Source organism: Orcinus orca, chromosome 10 (genome assembly GCF_937001465.1).
Source record: "Orcinus orca chromosome 10, mOrcOrc1.1, whole genome shotgun sequence".
Taxonomy (NCBI): domain Eukaryota; kingdom Metazoa; phylum Chordata; class Mammalia; order Artiodactyla; family Delphinidae; genus Orcinus; species Orcinus orca.
Genome location: NC_064568.1, coordinates 66,505,100 through 66,528,127, shown reverse-complemented (window position 1 = coordinate 66,528,127; position 23,028 = coordinate 66,505,100). Strand labels below are relative to the sequence as shown.

Below are 23,028 nucleotides of genomic sequence, written 5' to 3'. Positions count from 1 at the left end.
GGGTTTCCCTTCTTTCTGTGTTGAGAATAGCCTATGTCAGCAAAGGGGCAATGATGGGAGCAGAGAGACCAGTTAGGGAGCTGCTACTTTAATCAAAGTAAGAGCTAAGGATTGCTTAGATCAGGATGCTGACAGAGGAGGTGGTATGAGGTCACAATTGGATTATATTTGAAGGTGAGATTTTGTTAATTGGTTGAGTGTGAAATGGGAGTTGGGTCAAGGATGGCCCTAAGGTTTTTGACCAAAGTAACTGGAAGGGTGGAGCTGCCATTTCCTGGGATGGAGAAGACTACTGAAGGAGCAGGTTTGGGATGGGGAGAAATAGCTGTACATAGAAATTGGTGTTCAGGGGAGAAGTACGGGTTAGAGATATAAATTTGGAAGTTGTCAGCCTGTCAGTGGTATTTTAAGTCACAAGCCTGGACAAGATCACAAAGAGAGTGTAGGTATAGAAGAGAAGACAACTTGAGGACCAAGTCCCTCAGCACTGCATGATTTAGAGGCAAGGAGTTAAAGAAAGAGTAGCACGCAAGGGGGCAACAAAACCAGAAGAGTATGTGTCTTGGAAGCCAAGGAAAGATTGATTCAACGCAGAGTGAATGTCACCATGACAAGGCTACTGATGCGTCAAGTGGGATGAAGATTGAGAGTTGACCATTGGAGGTCATTAATTGGTGACCTTGATAAGGGAATGAAATTCTGTTTGTGGTGGGTTCAGGAGAGAATGGGTAAAGGAGAATATACATCGGTTATTGTAGACAATTTTATTGAATAACTTTGCTATAAAGAGGAGCAGTAGATAGACGGGGGATGTAGAGTCGAGAGGGTTTTGTTTTTTCTTAAGGGAGAAATTAAAGCATGTTTTATGATGATGGAAATGATTTGATCTGGGAGAAAGGTAAAATGTTATGGTGCAGAAGAGGGGGGGAGAATTGTTGGAGCAATGTCCTTAAGTAGGGCAGAGAGAAGATCTAATGCACAGGTGGAGGGTTTGATTTTCACCTGGAGCACAGATAGTGCCTCTGTAGTACCAGAAGGAGAGGCAGGGTATGTGGGCGTGGATGTAGGTGGGTAGGTGAATGTAGAGATGGAAACATGTGGGTGTTCTATATTCTCAGCAAAACAAAAACCAAGAGATTGAGGGTGGGGCAATTAAGGGTAATACACAATGTCAAATACAGCTGTGAAAATGGCAAAGAAGCTGCAAAAGGACAGTCTGGGGTAATGTAATATAGCAACAAATTAGCCTACTTGTGAGTTTCACATCTGGTTATCTCAAGTGAATTCTAGGATTAACCATTATAGAACTTCCCATTTTGGTTCAAGGTTCTCACTAAATGAGGTATACTTAAATTTTTTTTTTTTAATTTATTTTATTTTTGGCTGCGTTGGGTCTTCATCGTGGTGCGCAGGCTTCTCATTGCAGTGGCTTCTCTTGTTGCGGAGCACAGGCTCTAGGCGCACAGGCTTCAGTAGTTGTGGCTCGCGGGCTCTAGATTGCAGGCTCAATAGTTGTGGCTCTCAGGCTCTAGAGTGCAGGCTCAGTAGTTGTGGTGCACGGGGCTTAGTTGCTCCGCAGCATGTGGGATCTTTCCGGACCAGGGCTTGAACCCATGTCCCCTGCATTGGCAGGCGGATTCTTATCCACTGTGCTACATGGGAAGCCCTTAAATTTCTTTAAGTTTATTTAAATTTATAACATCTTATCCTCCATGTCAAGGAATATTTTTAAGTGTACTGTCTGATTAGGGTGCAATGTTTTATATGTGCTCCAATGATTAGCTTTCACAGTCAGGTTTTACCCTAGAATTATCCTTGTTTTAATGGTCATATTATAACTTACAGGTTTTTTTATAGGTAATGTATAAAAATGTTAGAAAAATTTATTAATAGGAAATCAAAAGGGTAAAAACAGTTGATTAATCAGGTCTGTTTTATATGCTAATAACACTAATGAAAACAACCATCAGTTATATAAAATATGTTTATTAACTTTTTAAAAAATATTTAAATATTTATTTGGCTGCGCTGGGTCTTAGTTGCTGCTTGCAGGATCTTCGTTGCTGTGTGCAAGATCTTCATTGGTGGCACGCGGGATCTTTAGTTGCAGGATGCGGGATCTAGTTCCCTGACCAGGGATGGAACCCGGGCTCCCGGTGCGCGGAGTCTTAATCACTGGACCACCAGGGAAGTCCATAAATGTGTTTATTAACTTTGATATAAAACACAGATCTGTAAAACCAGTGGCCAAATGATTTCTTTTTTTTTTTTTGGCCATGCCCCACAGTTTGTGGGATCTCAGTTCCTGACCAGGGATCGAACCCAGGACACGGCAGTGAAAGCGCCGAATACTAACCACTAGACCACCGGGAACTCCCCCAAATGATTCCTAATGAAGGAAGAAATGCAAACAGATTCATAACTCACATTTTTGTCAAGTCATCCATTCCTAGAACTGTTTAAGGACTTCGCCTAATCAATGATTTTTTTATGCATTTGAAAGTATGTTGCTTAATATTTACTCTTTTGAATGAAATCCAAATTTAGGTTCATTATTAAAGTGTATAATCAAAGTCAAAGCCTTTAAACAGTTAACTTTAGGAGAAGCAGCAACATAAACAAAAACCAGTGCTGCCTCTTCCATGCTTTTGCGGTTCTTTCTTTGCTCTTGATCCTTAGCATGTCATATATTATCACGGTTTTTTTGTGTTTAAAAATGATGTTGTAGACTGGTGTTATTTCATATGTAAGTTTGAAAAGACAATACATAGATGATTACCCCTTTTTTCTTTTTTCTTTTTTTTTATTTTTTTTGCGGTACGCGGACCTCTCACTGCTGTGGCCTCTCCCGTTGCAAGCACAGGCTCCGGATGCGCAGGCTCAGCGGCCATGGCTCACGGGCCGAGCCGCTCCGCGGCATGTGGGATCTTCCCGGACCGGGGCACGAACCCGTGTCCCCTGTATCGGCAGGCGGACTCTCAACCACTGCGCCACCAGGGAAGCCCCCTTTTTTCTTATTTGGAGAGAATTTTACTGTCTGGCTGAGACCAGGATTTATGGATCTCGTCTTGGTTGGTGTCACCTCTTAAAGGTAGCACAGTGACCATGCTAGGAAAGAGCTGGCTATCCCTGCTGAAGTGATCAGGCTGATCAGCTTACTGTTGCAGTTGTTCCCCTGCCTGCCCCAGCTGTTACATTGTTGTAGGTTGAGTTCTAGTGTCCTTATTAACCTGTTTCTTTTGCATTCTGGATTGATGATCTAGGAGCTTCTTGATAATGATAATTGTCTTGGTTGTGCTCAGGAAGATCACAGCCCTTTCTGCAGAATTGGCACTATATTTTGGACTGAGTAATTCTGAAGCTGACTGGGGTTAAAGCTCAGACTTCACAGAAAGAGAAAAACAAATATTGTATATTAACGCATATATGTGGAATCTGAAAAAATTGGTGTAGACGATCTTATTTACAAAGCAGAAATAGAGACACAGACCTAGACGTAGACGTACTAGGTATAAAATAGATAACTAATGAGAACTACTGTATACCACAGGGAAGTCTACTCAGTGCTCTGTAGTGAACTAAATGAGAGGGAAATCCAAAAAAGAGGGGATATAGGGACTTCTCTGGTGGTGCAGTGGTTAAGAATCCACCTGCCAATGCAGGGGTCATGGGTTCGAGCCCTGGTCCAGGAAGATCCCACATGCCGCGGAGCAACTAAGCCCATGCGCCACAACTACTGACCCTGTGCGCTAGAGCCCGTGAGCCACAACTACTGAAGCCCACGTGCCTAGAGCCTGTGCTCTGCAACAAGAGAAGCCACTGCAATGAGAAGCCCGTGTACTGTAACAAAGAGTAGCCCCTGCTCACCGCAACTAGAGAAAGCCCGCATGCAGCAACAAAGACCCAACGCAGCCAAAAATAAATAAAATAATTTAAAAAAACAAGAGGGGATATATGTATACGTATAGCTGATTCACTTTGCTGTACAGTGTAAACTAACACAATATTGTAAAGCAACTATACTCCAATAAAAAAAAAAAAAGCTCAAACTTTACCAGAAGAATCATGTGTACAGGCAAAGCTTTTCCCTGGTTCCCTGGGAGTTCAGAACTGGAAGCTGTCATCTAATTCCACCCATAGGCATTATGCTGACAGACAAAGAAATAGAAGACTGATTAAAAAAAAATGTCTATACACATTTTAAGATATGGCAGGCAAATTGTATTGATACAATGAATTTGACACCAAGTTCTCTACCAAAGAAGTTAGCTCTGTGGAGTGATAGACATGAACAGCCTTCTCAAGGGCTCTGATACTTGAGGCTGGTATAGACACACTGAATGGCTTACTTAAACATTTGGTCAGTGCCACCATGCATACAATTAATTGGCAGTACAGGATACCTAAGTCTTCTGGTAACTACCAGAGGAAGAGCCACAGAAGAGGGATTACTTAATAAGTGGTCTGGTATATGTAAGCAGGTTACTCAACATCCAGTAAACACCAGAATGGGACTAATGATAGCAGGGGGAGTTAGTTAAATACAAGGGCAAACATCTGACACCAGTGACAATCAGCAAATAAACACTGTAATAGGCTATTAAGTCTTTCCTTAAAGATGGGCTCCATCTGTCTAAAATTGAAATGCAGCCTTACCTGCAGGAAGAGAATGATCTAGTTTTCAGAAGGTTTCTCCTCTAGCACTGGTTTTATAATTAGCAAATGATAAAGCAGTCTTAACTCTCCTTTCTAGATAAAAAGATAATTTCTGTTAAACTTTTTTTATTTACTGAACTTGGCAAAAAAGTTTTTAAAAATGCATGAAGGTCTTTAAGTACCCTTATTCAGCTTTTGAGTAGACAGTCTTATTCTTATAATTTTAGTAATTATTTATTTAGCTGTGCCGTGCAGCATGCAGGATCTTAGTCCCCCGACCAGGGATTGAACCTATGCCCCCTGTAGTGGAAGCGCGGAGTCTTAACCACTGGACCTCCAGGGATGTCCTGGTAATTACTTAATTTATGAAGAATGGTTGCCTCAAAGAAATTCCTTAAGAGGAATTCTAAAATTTGCTTACTTTCCTGCTCTGGTGTTAGAAGCCAATTTTGTGTTCAAAAATATGATTTAAAAGTATAATGGGACCTCTTTTTTTTTTTTTTAAAGAACCTTCTTAATTCAGATTTATCTACCAGTAATAATGCCAGTTAGCAGTTTGAACAACATATTGTGGAGCTTTCTTGATTCACAGATACATATTTACATAGCATTAGAGTGTTCCCTGTCAGCGGGGTGGGGGGGGGGTCCTCCCTGTTTAGCCTTACCTGACAAGAGTGATTTGTAGTTAACACGGATTATTTTCATATGAACAAGTACTTGAGGATGTTCACATTTTTTTTTTTGACTCTACTGTTGATTTACTTCACAGGTCATAGATAGACTAAAGTTAAATTTTTACTTGGTTCCTCAATTATAAATTTGGATTAATGATGTCTGAATTATTTCATGAAGCCTGTGCCAGATGCTTCATGTGCTTTTTTGTCTAGAAGATATTTTGATAAATTTAGTCTCCTTGCTGGCCATTTATTTCTTAGGGTCTTAATGGCCCTGTAGTTCTAAGAAATATTGAATTAATGTTCAGGATGTCACTCTCTAGTTACATGAATTGTTACACTGAATGTTAACATGATAAAATAAAATCATTTAAATCAGATTTAGTTTCTAGCTTCTGTTTTATGCCTGTCTCCTAGAAGTTTTGATAAAATGAAAAGATAAGCCCTTTTAATGTCAATTTACCACATGATACAAAGTAAATGGCCCTGTGATGATGCCTGGAATATATTGCAGAAGGAGTGTTAGTGGTAATCACAAGGGAAGCAGAACGGAGCGAAGTCCTGGGGCCTCTGCTGAAGCATCCCTAAGGGATATCTGCTTGCCAGCCATCTGGAGCAGGAACTGAAAGGAAGTTTCTGGGGTCTGTTAGGGAATTTATCTGCAAGTGTCTTCTAGTCCTTTGATGTTGATTTGGGTGAGGGAGGAGGAGAAGCAACTATGAAGAAGAGTGAGACAAGACCAGGGTGTGGATTTGTGTGGTTATTTTTGGTTGGTAATCATGATACTTCCATCACAGGAATGTTGAGTACTCCAATATCTCAAAGGAAAGACTCTCCAAAGGGAATAAATAAGAACGATTTCTCTGTAGCAACTTGAGGGAAACTGAGACCAAAATAACAAATAATTTTTTATAAATTTAGAATGTGTTTTGTTATAAAAATTTGAAAGCGATTCCCTTGGTAGTCTTAGATAGTAATCATTCAACAACCACTTTTAAAGTGCTGGCTCTCTTCCAGGTCCTGTGCTAAATGCTTAGTATTCACTGATAAGCAAAAATACAGACTCCGCTCTTATGAAGTTTACAGTTAACCACATTCAGAAATATTTGCTCACAAACTGAGGTGACATTGTCTAGGAAAAAGGAACATCAATTAATAGCACCATTTGACAAAAGACCTTGATATGGACATAGTGGGCAGGGGTGTCTCAGGGAGGCTGCCCTGATCTCTGAGTAGGAGTTAATGAAAGCGTTCCAGATAGAGGGAACAGCATGTGCAAACACTCTGTAGTAAGAAGGAGCTTAGAGCAGTTGAAGAATGAAATTAGGCCAGTGCTGCAGAGGTGCAGAGTACAAGCATGAAGTGAGGTAGGTGGGGCCAGACCATGGAATCCTTGTCAGCCATGGTCTTTCTTTGTTTTTTTGGTGGTTCATTATTTTTAAACTTTTTATTGTGGAAAATTTCAAACATATACAGAAGAGAGACACTCAGCGTACTTATCATCTAGCTTTCATCAGTACTTGGTCAATCTTGTTTCATCTGATTATAGTTGTGATTTTAAAAGTAATGGAAGGCATTTGAAGGGTTTTAATAAGAGCAGGAGTAGGTGGGAAACTTGATTTTTGTTTTGAAAGATAATTTGGACTGCAGAGAGTGAGTAGACTGGAGCGGGGAGAGTACATATATTGGGAGACGAGTTAGGCAGTCACTATAGTAATTCTGTCCAGGTAAATGCCTTGAATCAGGTTAGTGGCAGAGGAGCTGAGAGAAGTGGACAGATTTCAGAGATGTAGAGAGGAAGATCCCAGAATTGGTAACAGGTCAGATATGAGAGGTCAAGGAGAGGGAGAAGTTGACTCTGGTGACTCCTAGGTTTCTGACTTGAATCTAGGATGGCTGAAGGATCCTGAACTTGAAGGATGGTTGGTGGTATCACAGTGTGAAGACCAAGCACAGGAAGAAGGAAGGCAGCCAGTTTCACCATCTTACCAGCTCCTTAAACTTCAAATTCTGTGCCTTTCTCCAGGTTACGTGACAGCATGGTTTCTCACACTGAGGCCAAAGAACTAAGCTGAATTGGAACTGTGCTCTCTTAACCCTCTTCAGAGCAAAGGATATGGTCATGTTTGGGTTCAGAGAACATCCCGAAGATGTCTTGTAGAATGGGGCCAGGAAGGCAGCAAAGCAAAGTCTGTCCTAATGGACAGGTGCAAGTAGTCAGAAACATTTTCTTTGGACTTTGAGTAACACTTGCCATGTTCTTTGAGGAGTCATCAATTCTTTAAAATAAACCAGAAAAAAATGTAACACTTTCTAAATATTGTTTCAGGGTCTTATTCAACAATTTCCTTTCTTTTTAATCTTTCAGGTAATAGACTTATAATAAACTGCCTCTAGGAAATCTTGGCTTTGTCTCCAAGATTATGAGTATTACATGTCTTAGCAGAGGCACTTGTGTTAGTCCTTTTAGGGAGAAGTCAGGATTAGTCTCCTGTCTCTGGAGTCTCTACCAGCTAGCTGCTTGTGCTGCTTACGGTTCCTGAGAAGACCCTCTTGGCCCCTGCTCAGCTCATGGCTAGCTGTAATCGTCTGTAGAAATTTTTAAAAAATCTCTTCACCATCCTGGGGTGGCATGTGATAAACAAATGATTTTAAGTAAAAGATGAATCACTTTAGATCAATTTATTGGTTTTTCTCAGAGAGGTCTTCCCTGGCTCTCTTTAACATAGCTCTCCAAGTCACACACTGTCACATCATGCTCTTTCATCTTCTTCCTAGCACCTATCACTGTCTAATATTACCATATTTCCCCTTTACATGGCTCCCTCCCTTAACACTGAGTCCATGACAGCAGCAGTCTCCTCTGTCTTGCTTACCAGTGTAGCCCAGTGCCTAGACAAGACAAATACACATTCCCAAGAGATAGTTTTTGAATGAATCAGTGAATGTCAATATATATTTCTACCTTTCTCATTCACATAGTTTAAAATAATCACATAAGAGAAGTGATTTGTCAACAGGTAAATTGTTTAGTACTTAATGCATATTAAAACGCACAGTGAGATGTAGCTATGCATTATGGTTTACAAAACAGACAAAAGTTGCTAACATGAAGTTTGGAATTTTTACCATTAAACTACTAGTTTATTTCATTATTTTAGAATAATTTTATTTCTAACTGATGAAAAATGAGAGATTTCAGGATGCTTTTTGCAAGTACAGTATCTTTCAGTATATAACATTGAAGGTGTGAGTAACCTTTAATTCCCACTAGTAAAAAGTCAAGATGGAGATATTACTCATCATTATATTTTTTCTTTTGCTATTAGCTTTTGAAGTATGGGGACATATTCATGTCACATACAGATTTTGATCCGTTGAATGCAACTTACAGATCTCGTAGAAATAATTTTGAAAGAAATTTACATAAATATATTTATGTTCCTTGTAAACTTACATTTTTATACTAGTGTTCCTTCTCTATCCTGTATTCAACTATAATAGATTCAATGATCTATTATAGGTTGTGACATGATAATCATTTGTTTTGATAGTATCTCAAAGGATGGGTAGGATTTACATATTGATTTTTTTGTTGTTTAGACTTAGGTGCTGTCATCAATTTCGAAATTGTTGTTAGTAAAAATACATATTTAAAAATATAAGCATTTTTAAAAAAGCTTCTCCAGAAGGGAAACAACAGGTTAAACTCTTGTTGGAAACATTGAAAATGATGCAGGAGTCTTTTCAGTGCTAGAGAACAAAAGGCTTGAGCTTCTATGTGAGAGCAAAACCTTAGTTCATTTAAATTTAGTTATATTTGCAGTGACTGACAATAAGGACAACTTAAGAGCTATTACAATTTCCTATGCCAGTCTTGTTTTCTGACTTTTTACAATCATCTAAACATGTTTCTTGATGTCCAACAGAGGTAGATAAAAACAGTCTTCGTAATATTGTAATTTGACAGCAGTAGAAAATACCAGCAGAGAAATTTGTGACCTGAAACAAAGTGTGGTCAAGTTTGAGAACTTAACTCAATCTGGTTAGTTAGCAAATGGATTCCTTGTGTAGCTTCCCAAGGATGAAGCTGGGAACAGATATTGGGAGACAACCAGGAGTCTCTGCCACATTTCTCTTCTTCCTGCTTTCCCTAGGCTGCCACACCATCACCCCCACCCACAAATCAAGCATGGAGGGTAGAGGAAGTTCCTTTTGACTGGAGGCAGGGGTGCAGGGTGAGTAAAGGTGAATGGTGGGAGTGACAGTTGTAACTGTCAAGATGGGTTACAAGGTTCCATCCAGCGCAGCGGCAGAATCAGTGCTGGGCTTTGACTACATGATTTTTTCCTTTGTGAGGATGCCTGTGGAGTAGGAATCATTTTTCTGGCATTTCAAGAGACTGATAGCTAGACTAATTTTGAACTGGACATGTGAAAGTTATAAATGTGCAATTACTAAAAATATGTGCTGATCGGAACTCTCACCTAGTGGTGTTTAATACGTCTATTTTGGGCCCACTTCCCACTGCCAAGACTCCCTAATCTCCCACAACTGCTGAGTTTGCTACCTACCCTTAAATGAGAAGCCTGCTTCCCTCCCTCCTTTTAATGGACTAGGATAAAAATTCAGTTATTTATCAATGCTGCAGGTGAATGAGGAGTTAAGTCTGCCCTTTGTGTTTTTATTTCCCTTGTTTGTCACTTCTGCTAATATATTTTGCATAGCTACCTTCCTCTAGTGGAAGTGACTAAAAGCCAGTACTTGTTAACTTGCAAAGGGACCTAAGTAACCCCTTATCCTTCTTGAGGTGAGTGTGTGAATCTGGAGGACTCCCAAGCTCTGCTGGCTTGGAACCGAAGGAACCTTGGCACGCCTGCTAGTGTATAATACAGCCTCACAGATCATAAACCAGTTATAAACATCTGTTGGCTTTTGGTTACCCAGAAAAGTGGAGAGGAAGATGATATTCTTGCTAGCTTTGAGTGTTGTGATTGTTACTGTATATGCTGAGCATGTTTTGCAAATTTAAACCACTTGCTGTAGAACTGAAGCTGCAACAAGTGTTATTTGCCCTTTATTCAGCTGCAGACTCCCAGGACTCTCATGAGTGTTAGCTAATGGATAGTGCTACAGCCGTCAAATGGAGTCGGGTGTGGAGGAAAGAACATGTTTTTTGTTTGTTTTTTTAATTTTTAATTTTTTTTTATTGGAGTAAAATTGCTTTACAATGTTGTGTTAGTTTCTGCTGTACAATGAAGTGAATCAGCTATATGTATACCTATATCCCCTCCCTCTTGGACCTCCCCCGCTCCGCCGCCATCTAGGTCATAACATAGCACTGAGCTGAGCTCCCTGTGCTATACAGCAGGTTCCCACTAGCTATGTATTTTACACATGGCAGTGTATTTATGTCAAACCTAATCTCCCAATTCGGCCCACCCTCCCCTTCCCCCGCCGTGTCCACATGTCTGTTCTCTACGTCTGCGTTTCTATTCCTGCCCCACAAATAGGTTCATCTGTACCATTTTTCTAGATTCCACATATATGAGTTAATAGACGATATTTGCTTTTCTCTTTCTGGCTTACTTCACTCTGTATGACAGACTCTGGGTCCATCCACATCTCTACAAATGACCGAATTTCGTTCCTTTTTATGGCTGAGTAATATTCCATTGTATATATGTATCACATCTTGTTTATCCATTCATCTGTCATTGGACATTTAAGTTGTTTCCATGTCCTGACTATTGTGAATAGTGCTGCAATGAACACTGGGGTACGTGTCCTTTTTTTTTTTGGCCGTTTGCGGGCCTCTTACTGCTGTGGCCTCTCCCGTTGCGGAGCACAGGCTCCAGACACACAGGCTCAGCGGCCATGGCTCACGGGCCCAGCCGCTCCGCGGCATGTGGGATCTTCCCGGACCGGGGTACAAACCCATGTCCCCTGCATCAGCAGGCGGACTCTCAACCACTGTGCCACCAGGGAAGCCCACATGTGTCCTTTTGAATTATGGTTTTCTCAGGGTATATGCCCAGTTGTGGCATATACTATGGTCATATGGTAGTTCTATTTTTAGTTTATTAAGGAACCCCCATAGTGGCTGTATCAATTTACATTCCCACTAACAGTGCAGAAGGGTTCCCTTTTCTCCACACCCTCTCCAGCACTTATTGTTTGTAGATTTTTTGATGATGGCCGTTCTGCCCTGTATGAGGTGATACCTCATTGTAGTTTTGATTTGCATTTCTCTAATAATTAGTGATGTTGAGCATCTTTTCATGTGCCTCTTGACCATCTGTATATCTTCTTTGGTGAAATGTCTATTTAGTTCTTCCGCCCATTTTTTAATTGAATTGTTTGTTTTTTTGATGTTGAGCTCCATGAGCTGTTTGTATATTTTGGAGTTTTATCCTTTGTCAGTTGCTTCATTTGCAAATATTTTCTCCCATTCTGAGGGTTGTCTTTTCATCCTGTTTATGGTTTTCTTTGCTGTGCAAAAGCTTGTAAGTTTCATTAGGTCCCATTTGTTTATTTTTGTTTTTATTTTCATTACTCTAGGAGGTGGGTCAAAAAAGATCTTGCTGTAGTTTGTGTCAAAGAGTGTTTTTCCTCTAAGAGTTCTATAGTATCTGGTCTTACATTTAGGTCTTTAATCCATCTGGAGTTTATTTTTGTGTATGGTGTTAGATAGTGTTCTGATTTCATTCTTTTACATGTAGCTGTCCAGTTTTCCCAGCACCATTTATTGAAGAGGCTTCCTTTTCTCCATTGTATATTCTTGCCTCCTTTGTCAAAGGTAAGGTGACCATATATTTGTGGGTTTATCTCTGGGCTTTCTATCCTGTTACATTGATCTGTATTTCTGTTTTTGTGCCAGTACCACACCGTCTTGATTACTGTAGTCATGTGTGTACTTCAGGTTTGTACCCTCTTGAAACCACAGTTTCTTCAAGTGTAAAATAGAAATATGTCCACTAACATCATCTCATTCCTAGGGTCATTGTGAGAATTAAGTTAGATTATATTTACATGCATAGCACTTGGGACATTCTAAATTGCTATAAAAATGTTAGTTACAACTGTTACTAATAATCCTGTGAGTTCAGATTGAGCCTTTACTAGTCCTTTAAAGGAATCCAGCAATAACTTTTAAAAATATATTCAATACCTTTAAAAAAAATATTTTAATACTTTTTTTTTTTTTGGCCACACCGCACAGCATGTGGGGTCTTGGTTCCCCAACCAGGGATCACACCCGTGCCCCCTGCAGTGGAAGCACAGAGTCTTAACCACTGGACCACCAGGGAAGTCCCTAATACTTTTTTTTTTAATAGACTTTATTTTCTAGAGCAATTTTAGGTTCACAGCAAAACTGAGTGGAAAGTACAGAGTACTCATATATGTCCTCTGCCCCCACGCACTTATAACCTTCCCCACTATCAACATCACCCACCAGAGTGATGCGTGTGTTACGATCAGTGATTCCACATTGATATGTCATTATCACCCAAAGTTCATAGTTTATATTAGGATTCACTTTTGGTGTTGTATGTACATCCTGTGGATTTTGACAAATGTGTAATGACATGTGTCCGTCATTAGAGTATCATACAGAATAGTTTCACTGCCCTAAAAATCTTCCATGCTCTGCCTATTCATCTCTCCCTTCCTGTAGTCCCTGGTAGCCACTGATCTTTTTTACCGTCTCCATAGTTTTGCCTTTTCTAAAATGTCATAGTTGGAATCATACAGTATGTAGCTTTTTCAGATTGGCTTCTTTCCTTTAGTAGTATGCATTTAAGGTTCCTCCATGTCTTTTCATGGCTTAATAGTTAGCACTGAATAATATTCCATTGTCTGGATATTTATCCATTAACCTGCTGAAGGACACCTGGTTGCTTCCAAGTTTTGGTAATCATGAATAAAGCTGCTATAAATGTTTGTGTATAGGTTTTTGTATGGACACAAGTTTTCAACCCCTTTGGGTAAACACAAAGGAGCATGATTGCTGAACCCTTTGGTAAGAGTATGTTTAGTTTTGTAAGAAACCACCAAACTGTCTTCCAAAGTAGCTGTACAATTTACATTCCCACCAGCAGTGAATGAGAATTCCTGTTGCTCTGCATTCTTACCAGCCTTTGGTGTTTTCGTGTTCTGGATTTTGGCCATTCTAATAGGTGTGTAACGGTATCGCCTTTTTTTTTTTTTTTTTTTTTAATTTGCAATTCCCTAATGCCAAATGAGGTTGAGCATCTTTTCATATGTTTATTTACCATCTGTATATCTTCTTTGGTGAGGTGACTGTTCAGGTCTTTTACCTGTTTTTTAATTAGGTTGGTCATTTTCTTATTGTGAGGTTTTTTCGTTTTTGGTGTTTTTTTTGCTGTACGTGGGCCTCTCACTGTTGTGACCTCTCCCGTTGCGGAGCACAGGCTCCCGACGCGCAGGCTCAGCGGCCACGGCTCACGGGCCCAGCCGCTCCGCTGCATGTGGGATCTTCCCCGACCAGGGCATTCGCGCATCCCCTGCATCGGCAGGCGGACTCTCAACCACTGCGCCACCAGGGAAGACCTCTTATTGTGAGTTTTAAGAGTTCTTTGTATATTTTGGATAAGTTCTTTATTGGATATGTCTTTTGCAAGTGTTATCTCCCAGTCTGTGCCTTGTCTTCTCATTCTCCTGATATCCGGTAAATTTTTACTTTCTGGGAGAAAGAGTCTAGTTAGTTGAGGTTTTTCTTGGGGTTAAGGGGGGAATAAGAGTTTACTATTTCCCATTCTTACTGGTCAGGCATTCTACCTTCCTTCAGAAGTTAAGTAATTATTAGGACATTCTTTTTTTTTTTTTTTTTTGCGGTAGGCGGGCCTCTCACTGTTGTGGCCTCTCCCGTTGCGGAGCACAGGCTCCAGACGCACAGGCTCAGCGGCCATGGCTCATGGGCCCAGCCGCTCTGCGGTATGTGGGATCTTCCCGGACCGGGACACGAACCTGTGTCCCCTGCATCAGCAGGCGGACTCTCAACCACTGCGCCACCAGGGAAGCCCTAGGACATTCTTAAAACTAATTTTACCACCTCACACCCACTTTAAGAAAGTGGAAAATAACAAGTCTTAGGATGTGGAGAAATTGGATACCTGTATGCTGTTGATGTGAAAGTAAAACGGTTCAGTCGCTATGGAAATAGTTTGGTGGTTCTTGAAAGTTAAACAGAATTATGTTTGATCCTGCAATTCCACTCCTGGATATATATGGAAAACAATTGAAAACAGGTATTCAAATATTTGTATACAGTGTTCAACACTATTCATGATAGCCAAAGGTAGAAACAACCAAATGTCCATCAATAAATGAATAGATAAAACAATTGTAATATATGCATAAAATGGACTGTTATTAGCCATAAAAAGGAATGAAGTACTGATACATGCTACATTGTGGATGAACCTCAGAAACATGCTGAGTAAATGAAGCCAGACCCTTTGATCACATGTTGTATGATTCCATTTATATGAAATATGCAAAATAGGCAAATCCATAGGTGCAGAAAACAGATTGATGGTTACCAGGGGCTGGAGGTCCGGGGTCTGGAATGAGGAGTAACTAACTGTTTAATGGTTATGAGGTTTTATTTTGGGGTGACAAGAGTGTTTTGGAGCTAGAGGTGGTGGTTTCACAGCATTGTAAATGTACTAAATTCCACCTAATTATTCACTTTAAAATGGTTAATTTTGTTATATGTACTTCACCTCAATTTTTTTAAAAAGCTATTTTTTTAAAAGCAATTTTTTTAAGACTGTAGTAACTTTTTAAAAGTATTCTCTTAAAAATTTTCCTTTTAGAGTGGTCTGTTTTAAATAGCAGTTTATAATTCATTATAATTTCATGGGTAAAAAGGCTTTGTTTTCTGCATACTTCATTGGGTGGGTGTTGTGAGGCCATTTCATTCTCCAAATGCTTTGAAGTATAATTGAGAGACGAATTTAGCATCAAATTGTTAAAGTTTTAGAGGCACTGCAAAAATATGTTCAGAAATGATGCTTTTCCAGAGTAGGGTAGAGTAATTATTGACTTGGCCTTTTGGTGGTTGAAAAAAAGACTGTCAAGGTTAATTTATTTATTTTTTTATTTTTTATTTTTTTGCGGTATGTGGGCCTCTCACTGTTGTGGCCTCTCCCGTTGCGGAGCCCAGGCTCCGGATGCGCAGGCTCAGCAGCCATGGCTCCCGGGCCCAGCCTCTCCGTGGCATGTGGAATCTTCCTGGACCAGGGCACGAACCCGTGTCCCCTGCATCGGCAGGTGGACTCTCAACCACTGCGCCACCAGGGAAGCCCTAATTTATAATTTTGATATTCTTTACTTTAAGAAAAAGATTTGAGAGAGCTTGCATTAAAAATATATGAAACAGGGACTTCCCCGGCAGTCCAGCGGTTAAGACTCCGCGCTTTCACTGCAGAGGGCGTGGGTTTGATCCCTGGTTGGGGAACTAAGATCCTGCATGCCATGTGGTGTGGCCAAAAAAATTAAAAAAATAATAAATAAAAAATATATGAAACAGATCAGCTAAAAATTAAGAAAGATCTGTGGAAGAGATGTTCCAAGAATGAACAGTTGTCTGCTAAATCTAGTTCTCCCATGCATTAGCTAAAAAGAAAGAAGAAAAGATGATAGGAGTAATGGCTTTTTAATGTCTGATAAAAGAACACATACAAGTTAATATAGAAATAGACTTTTCCTGACATTACATTTTAAGATGCATTATAGAGCAAATTATCATATGTAGGGAATTTGAACATATGATAATGCCTTTAAATGTGGTTTGTACCACAATGAGGTATCACCTCACACCAGTCAGAATGGCCATCATCAAAAAATCTACAAACAATAAATGCTGGAGAGGGTGTGGAGGAAAGGGAACCCTCCTGCACTGTTGGTGGGAATGTAAATTGATACAGCCACTATGGAGAACAGTATGGACGTTCCTTAAAAAACTAAAAATAGAGCTACCATATGACCCAGCAATCCCACTACTGGGCGTATACCCTGAGAAAACCATAATTCAAAAAGAATCATGTACCACAGTGTTCACTGCAGCACTATTTACAATAGCCAGGACATGGAAGCAACCCAAATGTCTATCAACAGATGAATGGATAAAGAAGATGTGGTACCTATATACAATGGAATATTACTCGGCCATAAAATGGAATGAAATTGAGTTATTTGTAGTGAGGTGGTTGGACCCAGAGTCTGTCATACCGAGTGAAGTAAGTCAGGAAGAGAAAAACAAATACCATATGCTAACGCATATATATGGAATTATAAAAAGCGGTACTGATGAACCTAGTAGCAGGGCAGGAATAAAGACGCAGATGTAGAGAATGGACTTGAGGGCACGGGGTTGGGGGGCGGTGGGGAGAAGAAGCTGGGACGAAGTGAGAGAGAGCACTGACATATATACACTACCAAATGTAAAATGGATGGCTAGTGGGAAGCTGCTGCATAGCACAGGGAGATCAGCTCCGTGTTTTGTGACAACCTAGAGGGATGGGATAGGGAGGGTGGGAGGGAGGGGATATGGGGATATATGTATACATATAGCTGATTCACTTTGTTATACAGCAGAAACTAACACAACGTTGTAAAGCATTTATACTCCAATAAAGATGTGAAAAAAAAAATGTGGTTCGTAGAAGATTCAGAATTGTTCTTCATTTGGTCATTTATAATGTTTAATGAGCTCTTAAGTTAAATTCACTTTTGAATAGGCAGTACATTTACATGGTTCAAAATTTAAAAGGCACAAGTGGGATACAGTGAAAATTCTCCCTTCCATACTATTCCCCCAGTTACCCAGTTTCTTTCCGCATAAGACAACCTGTGTTATCAGTTTCTTGTGACTCTTACAGTAGTTGTTTAATTATATAAGATTTATTTAGGGCTTTCCTGGTGGCGCAGTGGTTGAGCGTCCGCCTGCCGATGCAGGGGACACGGGTTTGTGCCCCGGTCTGGGAAGATCCCACATGCCGAGGAGCGGCTGGGCCCGTGAGCCATGGCCGCTGAGCCTATGCGACCGGAGCCTGTGCTCCGCAACGGGAGAGGCCACAACAGTGAGAGGCCTGCGCACTGCAAAAAAAAAGATTTATTAATACTCATTTTCTATGGATTTGGAGTAATTAAAACATCTTGGGTCTGTAATAAACCCCCTCTTCCTACATTTACTTCTGTCTATTCTGAGTCTTAGAGCACTGGATTGTCTTCAAGTAAAGAACTCTTAGCCAAGAATTCTCAATCTTAATGCAGTTGCTACCTAGTTTTCTTCTGTGATTTCTAGTGATACTCCCCCATGTTCCTTTTTATGTTGTTGTTCTTATTTTATTTACTTAGTTTTTTATAGATCTTTATTGGAGTATAATTGCTTCACAATACCGTGTTAGTTTCTGTTGTACAACAAAGTGAATCAGCCATATGCATACATATATCCCCATGTCCCCTCCTTTTTGAGCCTCCCGCATCTTCCTAAATAGAGTAAATAAAGTGTAATTTGAGGTAAAATGAAAGTTTGACAGTTAAATTTAGTTCAGTTAGGAACACAAAAATTTGTGAAATATAGTACTTGAAATTACATAAAACTGTTTTCCTTTTTAAAACTATCTTTCTATCTTAACTCTTGTATAGTTAAATGTTTGTTTTGTTCCTGGTGCACATGTATATCTGGCCCAGTTTTTGTTCTTATTTTTTGTAAGAACGATAAGCTGGAGTTCACACACATGTGGTCAGAATTGCAAAAGAACAGTTGTTTATGACCTGCCTGCCCCTGCTTATTGCTCTTCTGGCCCCACCATAAGGCCTGCCTTTCCTGTACATCTGGTTGTGTCTATTTATATCTGATCAATATAGTTTAGCTGGGCAAACTATAGCCATGAAATAAACCGTCATGGTTTAGAATACACTGGTGTAAAGTAAAAATTTCTTTTTTGCTTTTAAAAATAATTTCTCTTAGTCCTGTGATTGTGCTTATGTATGGAATTAAGATTATTTTAATAGTAACCTGTAAAAATTTGTTATGACTTCTTTTAAATAATAAGCAATAGGATAGAGTTATATCAGTAACAAAAAACAGTAAACTTAAGAAATGGGCGAGATCTGTGCAAAGGAAACTTTAAAAATGTTATTGAGAGGACTTGAACATAAAGGTAGTTTATGGATGTCAGGAATGCTGTTCCTGTGGCATTGTTTTAATGACCTGAAGAAACTTGAGCATTCTGAATATTTCATTCACTCCGTTTGGCTTTCAGAAATTTCCTAGGGAATAATGCTTGGCATTCTTCTTGCTCAATTATAAAAGTCCGAAATGCTTGTTCTAAAATATTCAAGCTATACACAAGGTTTTAAAGTGAAATGCCTCCTCCTCCTCAGTGCCACCAATTGCACTGTACAGAGGCAACCACTGTTTCTTGGGTGAATGCTTTCAAATGGACGTTTAAATTGAGATTTTAGAAGTTCCCATAATATACGGAAAGTGTAGGAAACTTAAGTTTTCCTGTAGTATCTCAAACTGTTTTTTCCTTTCCCACCTGCTTCTCTCCTGTATTTCTCTCTCTTGAGAAATGGATATCTCTGTCCACCTACTGACCCCAGTTAGAAGCCATAGCCTCTGCATCCCTTTCACGGCGCCCTAATTTCTGTTTAATTACCAGTTCCTATCATTGCTGTCTCCTAAATATGACTTGAATCCACTTGCTGCTCCCCTTCTCCAGGGACGCGGATTACATCCAGCTCCCTTATCCTCTCTAACTGAACTCTGTCCTACCTCCCACCCATCACTCATTCAGCCTCCAGATTCAAGCTTCTGAAACACAGGTGAGATAGCCTTCTTCCTCCTCAGAAACCAAGGAGGATTCCCAGTTGCCTTCAGTTGCCATAACTCTTTGATGTACTTATATGAACTTTTTATACTGGTCTCAGTTAATTTATCAGCTCCTCTGTTGCCCTCTTCTTCCTTCCCATCATGTACCCTTCACCATATCAAACTACTTGAATTTCTCAGCATTCTCTGGATATAATATACTGTTTCCTGCATCTGTGGCTTTGTGTTTGCAGTGCCTCTTGCCTGAACACCTCTCCTTTCTGGGCTCAGTAAATTTCTCCTCTAGGCCCAACTCAAATGTTCCCTCTTGAGAGGTATTCTGGGACCCTCTCAGAATCTTCTTTCCTTCATAATAGTCCTTATCAACATGATGTTGTGGCTGCTTGGGCCCTTCATTAGATCAAGGGTTGGCAAACTTTTTCCATAAAGGATTAGATAGTAAATATTTTTGATCTCTGTGAGGACTACTCAGCTTTGCCATTGTAGCTTGAAAGTAGCCGTAGACTGTTGGTAAATGAATGAGCATGGCTGTGTTTTAATAAACTTTATCTATGGACACAAACTTGAATTTCATATCAGGTCACATGTCACAATATTCTTCTTATGATTTTTTTCAACCTTTTGAAAATGTAAAAACCATTCTTAAGTCATGGGCCATACAGAAACAGGTAGTAGGCTAGATTTGACCCAGGGGCCATAGTTTGCATTAGGGGGTGGGCCGTTCAAGGGTAGGCTTTGTATATTTTTGTACATCACCCCCACCCCAACCCCCCATGCCTCAATTCATTTCTAAGCAAGTAATGACTGAATAGCATTTTTTTGTGGAATAAATGCTTAAGTAAAGAATCACTTGAGATATGTAGTTTCTTTTTTTTTCCAATATTTTTTAACTGGAAGTATAGTTGATTTACAATGTTGTGCCAGTCTCTGCTGTGCAGCAAAGTTACTCAGTTATACACATATATATATTCTTTTTTTATGTAGTTTCTAAACAAATGTGAAGATTAATGGAACTTCACATTGAGAATTACTAGTCATTTTTTATATTTATTAATAAACATTTTCAGAAAAGAAAGTGTTAAAAAGTTGCATAATATAGAGGAGCTCGTAGTGCCTCTCTATGTAGAAGACAGCTCTGGCCAGGAAAGATATAATAAGTAAGCAAATAGTCTCTGTTCACAGAAGAGAATAGTGGAAAGTGCTCCAAATTCTTGATTTGAATCAGAGATTAGATTAAAATACCTTCTCCATCCTTTCCTTGTACCTGGCCCGGAGAAAATCATGTCATGGCTTTTACCCAGTGGTGGCTAAGTTTTCAGAAGGTTTTTCATATGCTGCTAGCTACATCATGGATGTAACAGGCTCTCAGTCGTCTGGCTGTCAGTCAGGCCTATAGCCTGTGGTTTGAATCCTGGCTCAGTGCTATCCTTTCTATGTCCTTCACCACATCACCAAATCATCTAAGGCTTGGTTTCCTCATCAGTATAATGGCAAGAATTACATAATGCCTGGTTTGTATGATTGTTTGAAAATTAGGGATAGTATATTAAAAACACATGTAAAACGGCAGCACCTAGCACAAAGTAGGCACTGAATAAATACTACCTGCTGTTGTTTTTGTTTGTTTCCCCCAGTATTAGTCTTTTTTTTGTTGTTGTCTTTTTTTTTTTTGTCTTTTTTTTCATTATTTACAAGAGTTGTGGGAGGGAGTTAAGGTTTACAGGAACAACTCAATCATTCCAGTAAGTTATGTTCAGACAGTGTGATCCAGCAACTTTAAGTCTTTGTTTTTATTTTTATATAACCTGCAAATACAGCCAAGTTTACTGGGTTTCTTTTCTTTTTCAAGATTTTTTTTTGATATGGACCATTTTTAAAGTCTTTATTGAATTTATTATAATATTGCTTCTGTTTCATGTTTTGGTTTTTTGGCCATGAGGCATGTGGGATCTTAGCTCCCCGACCAGGGATTGAACCCTCACCCCCTGCACTGGAAGGTGAAGTCCTAACCACTGGACTGCCAGGGAAGTCCCTTTACTGGGTTTCTTTAGTCGTCTTTTTAGAAATTAAAAAAGTCATTGAATACCAGGTAATATAAAGTGCTGTGTGTGGTTATCTTAACATTTGGACGTTCATTTGGAAAGACAGGGCAGGACACTCAATCCCATAGACCTCTAGCAGTTTACGCCATACCCTGGGATATCTGTTCTTAAAATACCTTGTTCCTCCCAAAGTGAAAACTGTGCAGAATATCTGGTCATATCACAGTCTGTGTACTAGGCAGAGAATTTCCTCTTTTGTTAAATAAACAACCTGATTAGCTAGATAAAATGAAGGGATTTTGTAAACTGTTTATGTCTACTTGTTCCTCCTTTTTAGCAGTATTCTGAGCTCCTGTGTAGGGAAAAAAAATAGCTAAAGGGTAAAATGGCTTTAAAACTCTAAGAACTGAAACTGCTATTGGTTGGCCCTGTGATAATTTATTGATTCAATTTGAACAAGTTATTTCACCTCATACTCAGCATTATTCATCTTTTAGACATTTTATAGGGTCCTTGTGTCCAAGAACTTGTGGCAGCTGTTCTTTAAAACATTCTGTAAAAAATGGTAAATTTGGGGAATTCCCTGGCAGTCCAGTGGTTAGGACTCCACGCTTCCACTGCAAGGGACACGGGTTCGATCCCTGGTTGGAGAGCTAAGATCCCACGAGCCAGAGAACGCAGCCAAAAAAAAAGGTAAATTTATCTGGAATCCAAACAAGTGCAGATAATTATTCACTATTATGGATCTGTTTTTTTAAAGTAATTAATTAATTAATTAATTTTTTGGCTGTGTTGGGTCTTCATTGCTGAGCGTGGGCTTTCTCTAGTTGCGGCAAGCGGGGGCTACTCTTCGTTGCAGTGCGTGAGCTTCTCTTGTTGTGGAGCACGGGCTCTAGGCACGCGGGCTCAGTAGTTGTGGTGCACGGGCTTAGTTGCTCCGCAACATGTAGGATCTTCCCGGACCAGGGCTCGAACCCGTGGCCCCTGCATTGGCAGGAGGATTCTTAACCACTGAGCCACCAGGGAAGTCTTCTTGTTTTTAAGAAGGGACACATAAACGGTTAGAATGGGCTTAACTGTAAAAGCAGTTTGCAGAGCATGTCACAGATCTGATAGGGTGCAGCCCTTGTGCCATCTGGGCTACCAGCAGAGCTATCTGGCAGTAATGGCATTGTTAAGGGGCTGTCGAATGCCAGGGGCATTGCGTTGTTGGAAATGAGATTATGTTAGGTGCGTTACTGCCTGCAATTTTCTGGAAATTAGTAATGTGTCTAAGATATATAGCTTGCTAATCAGGATTTTCCATGTTGTAGATTATCACCATAGATAATTGATTTTTTAAGAAAAATATTTCCAGAACTTTAACTTGGAATACCTAGAATATATCTACCCCTACTATACTGTTGGCAGTTGAGATTGGAAACTTGCTGGACACCACGGGGAGTGGAGGGTAAGTAGGGGGAATGGGGATAACTCCTCCAGCTAGAGCTTTGCAAATGCACATTTTCTCCCTTGTGTTTGTCTCTTCCCCTCTTTTTAGTGCCTGTCCAACATTTATATGATTATCTACTAGAAATATCCGTTAGACATCTTATTGAACTCTCAAATTCATATGTTCGGAGGACAGCTTCCCTGTGGTTCCTTCCTCCCCCCACCCTTCTACATTCTCCTTGGAGGGCAGCTTCACCATTGACCTGGCCTACATCCTGTCAGTCACCTGGTCCTGTGGACTTTTCCCTTCTGTATATCTGGAAATCTGTCCCTTCCTTCCAACTCCCACTTTTGT

The 23,028-nt window shown here is 39.9% G+C and overlaps 1 protein-coding gene across 3 annotated transcripts in view; it reads left to right on the top strand.

The window, feature by feature from the left end:
• The window catches only part of NUDT3 (nudix hydrolase 3), a 109,091-nt gene that overhangs the window by 25,924 nt on the left and 60,139 nt on the right, over nt 1-23,028 (top strand). The window contains exon 2 of one of the 3 annotated variants that reach the window (XM_033424209.2): nt 9,488-9,568. The exons of the other annotated variants lie outside the window; for them this stretch is intronic. Coding sequence (XP_033280100.1) covers nt 9,488-9,568 — 81 coding nt within the window. The remainder of the gene's footprint in view (nt 1-9,487; nt 9,569-23,028) is intronic. 3 annotated transcript variants of the gene reach the window in all.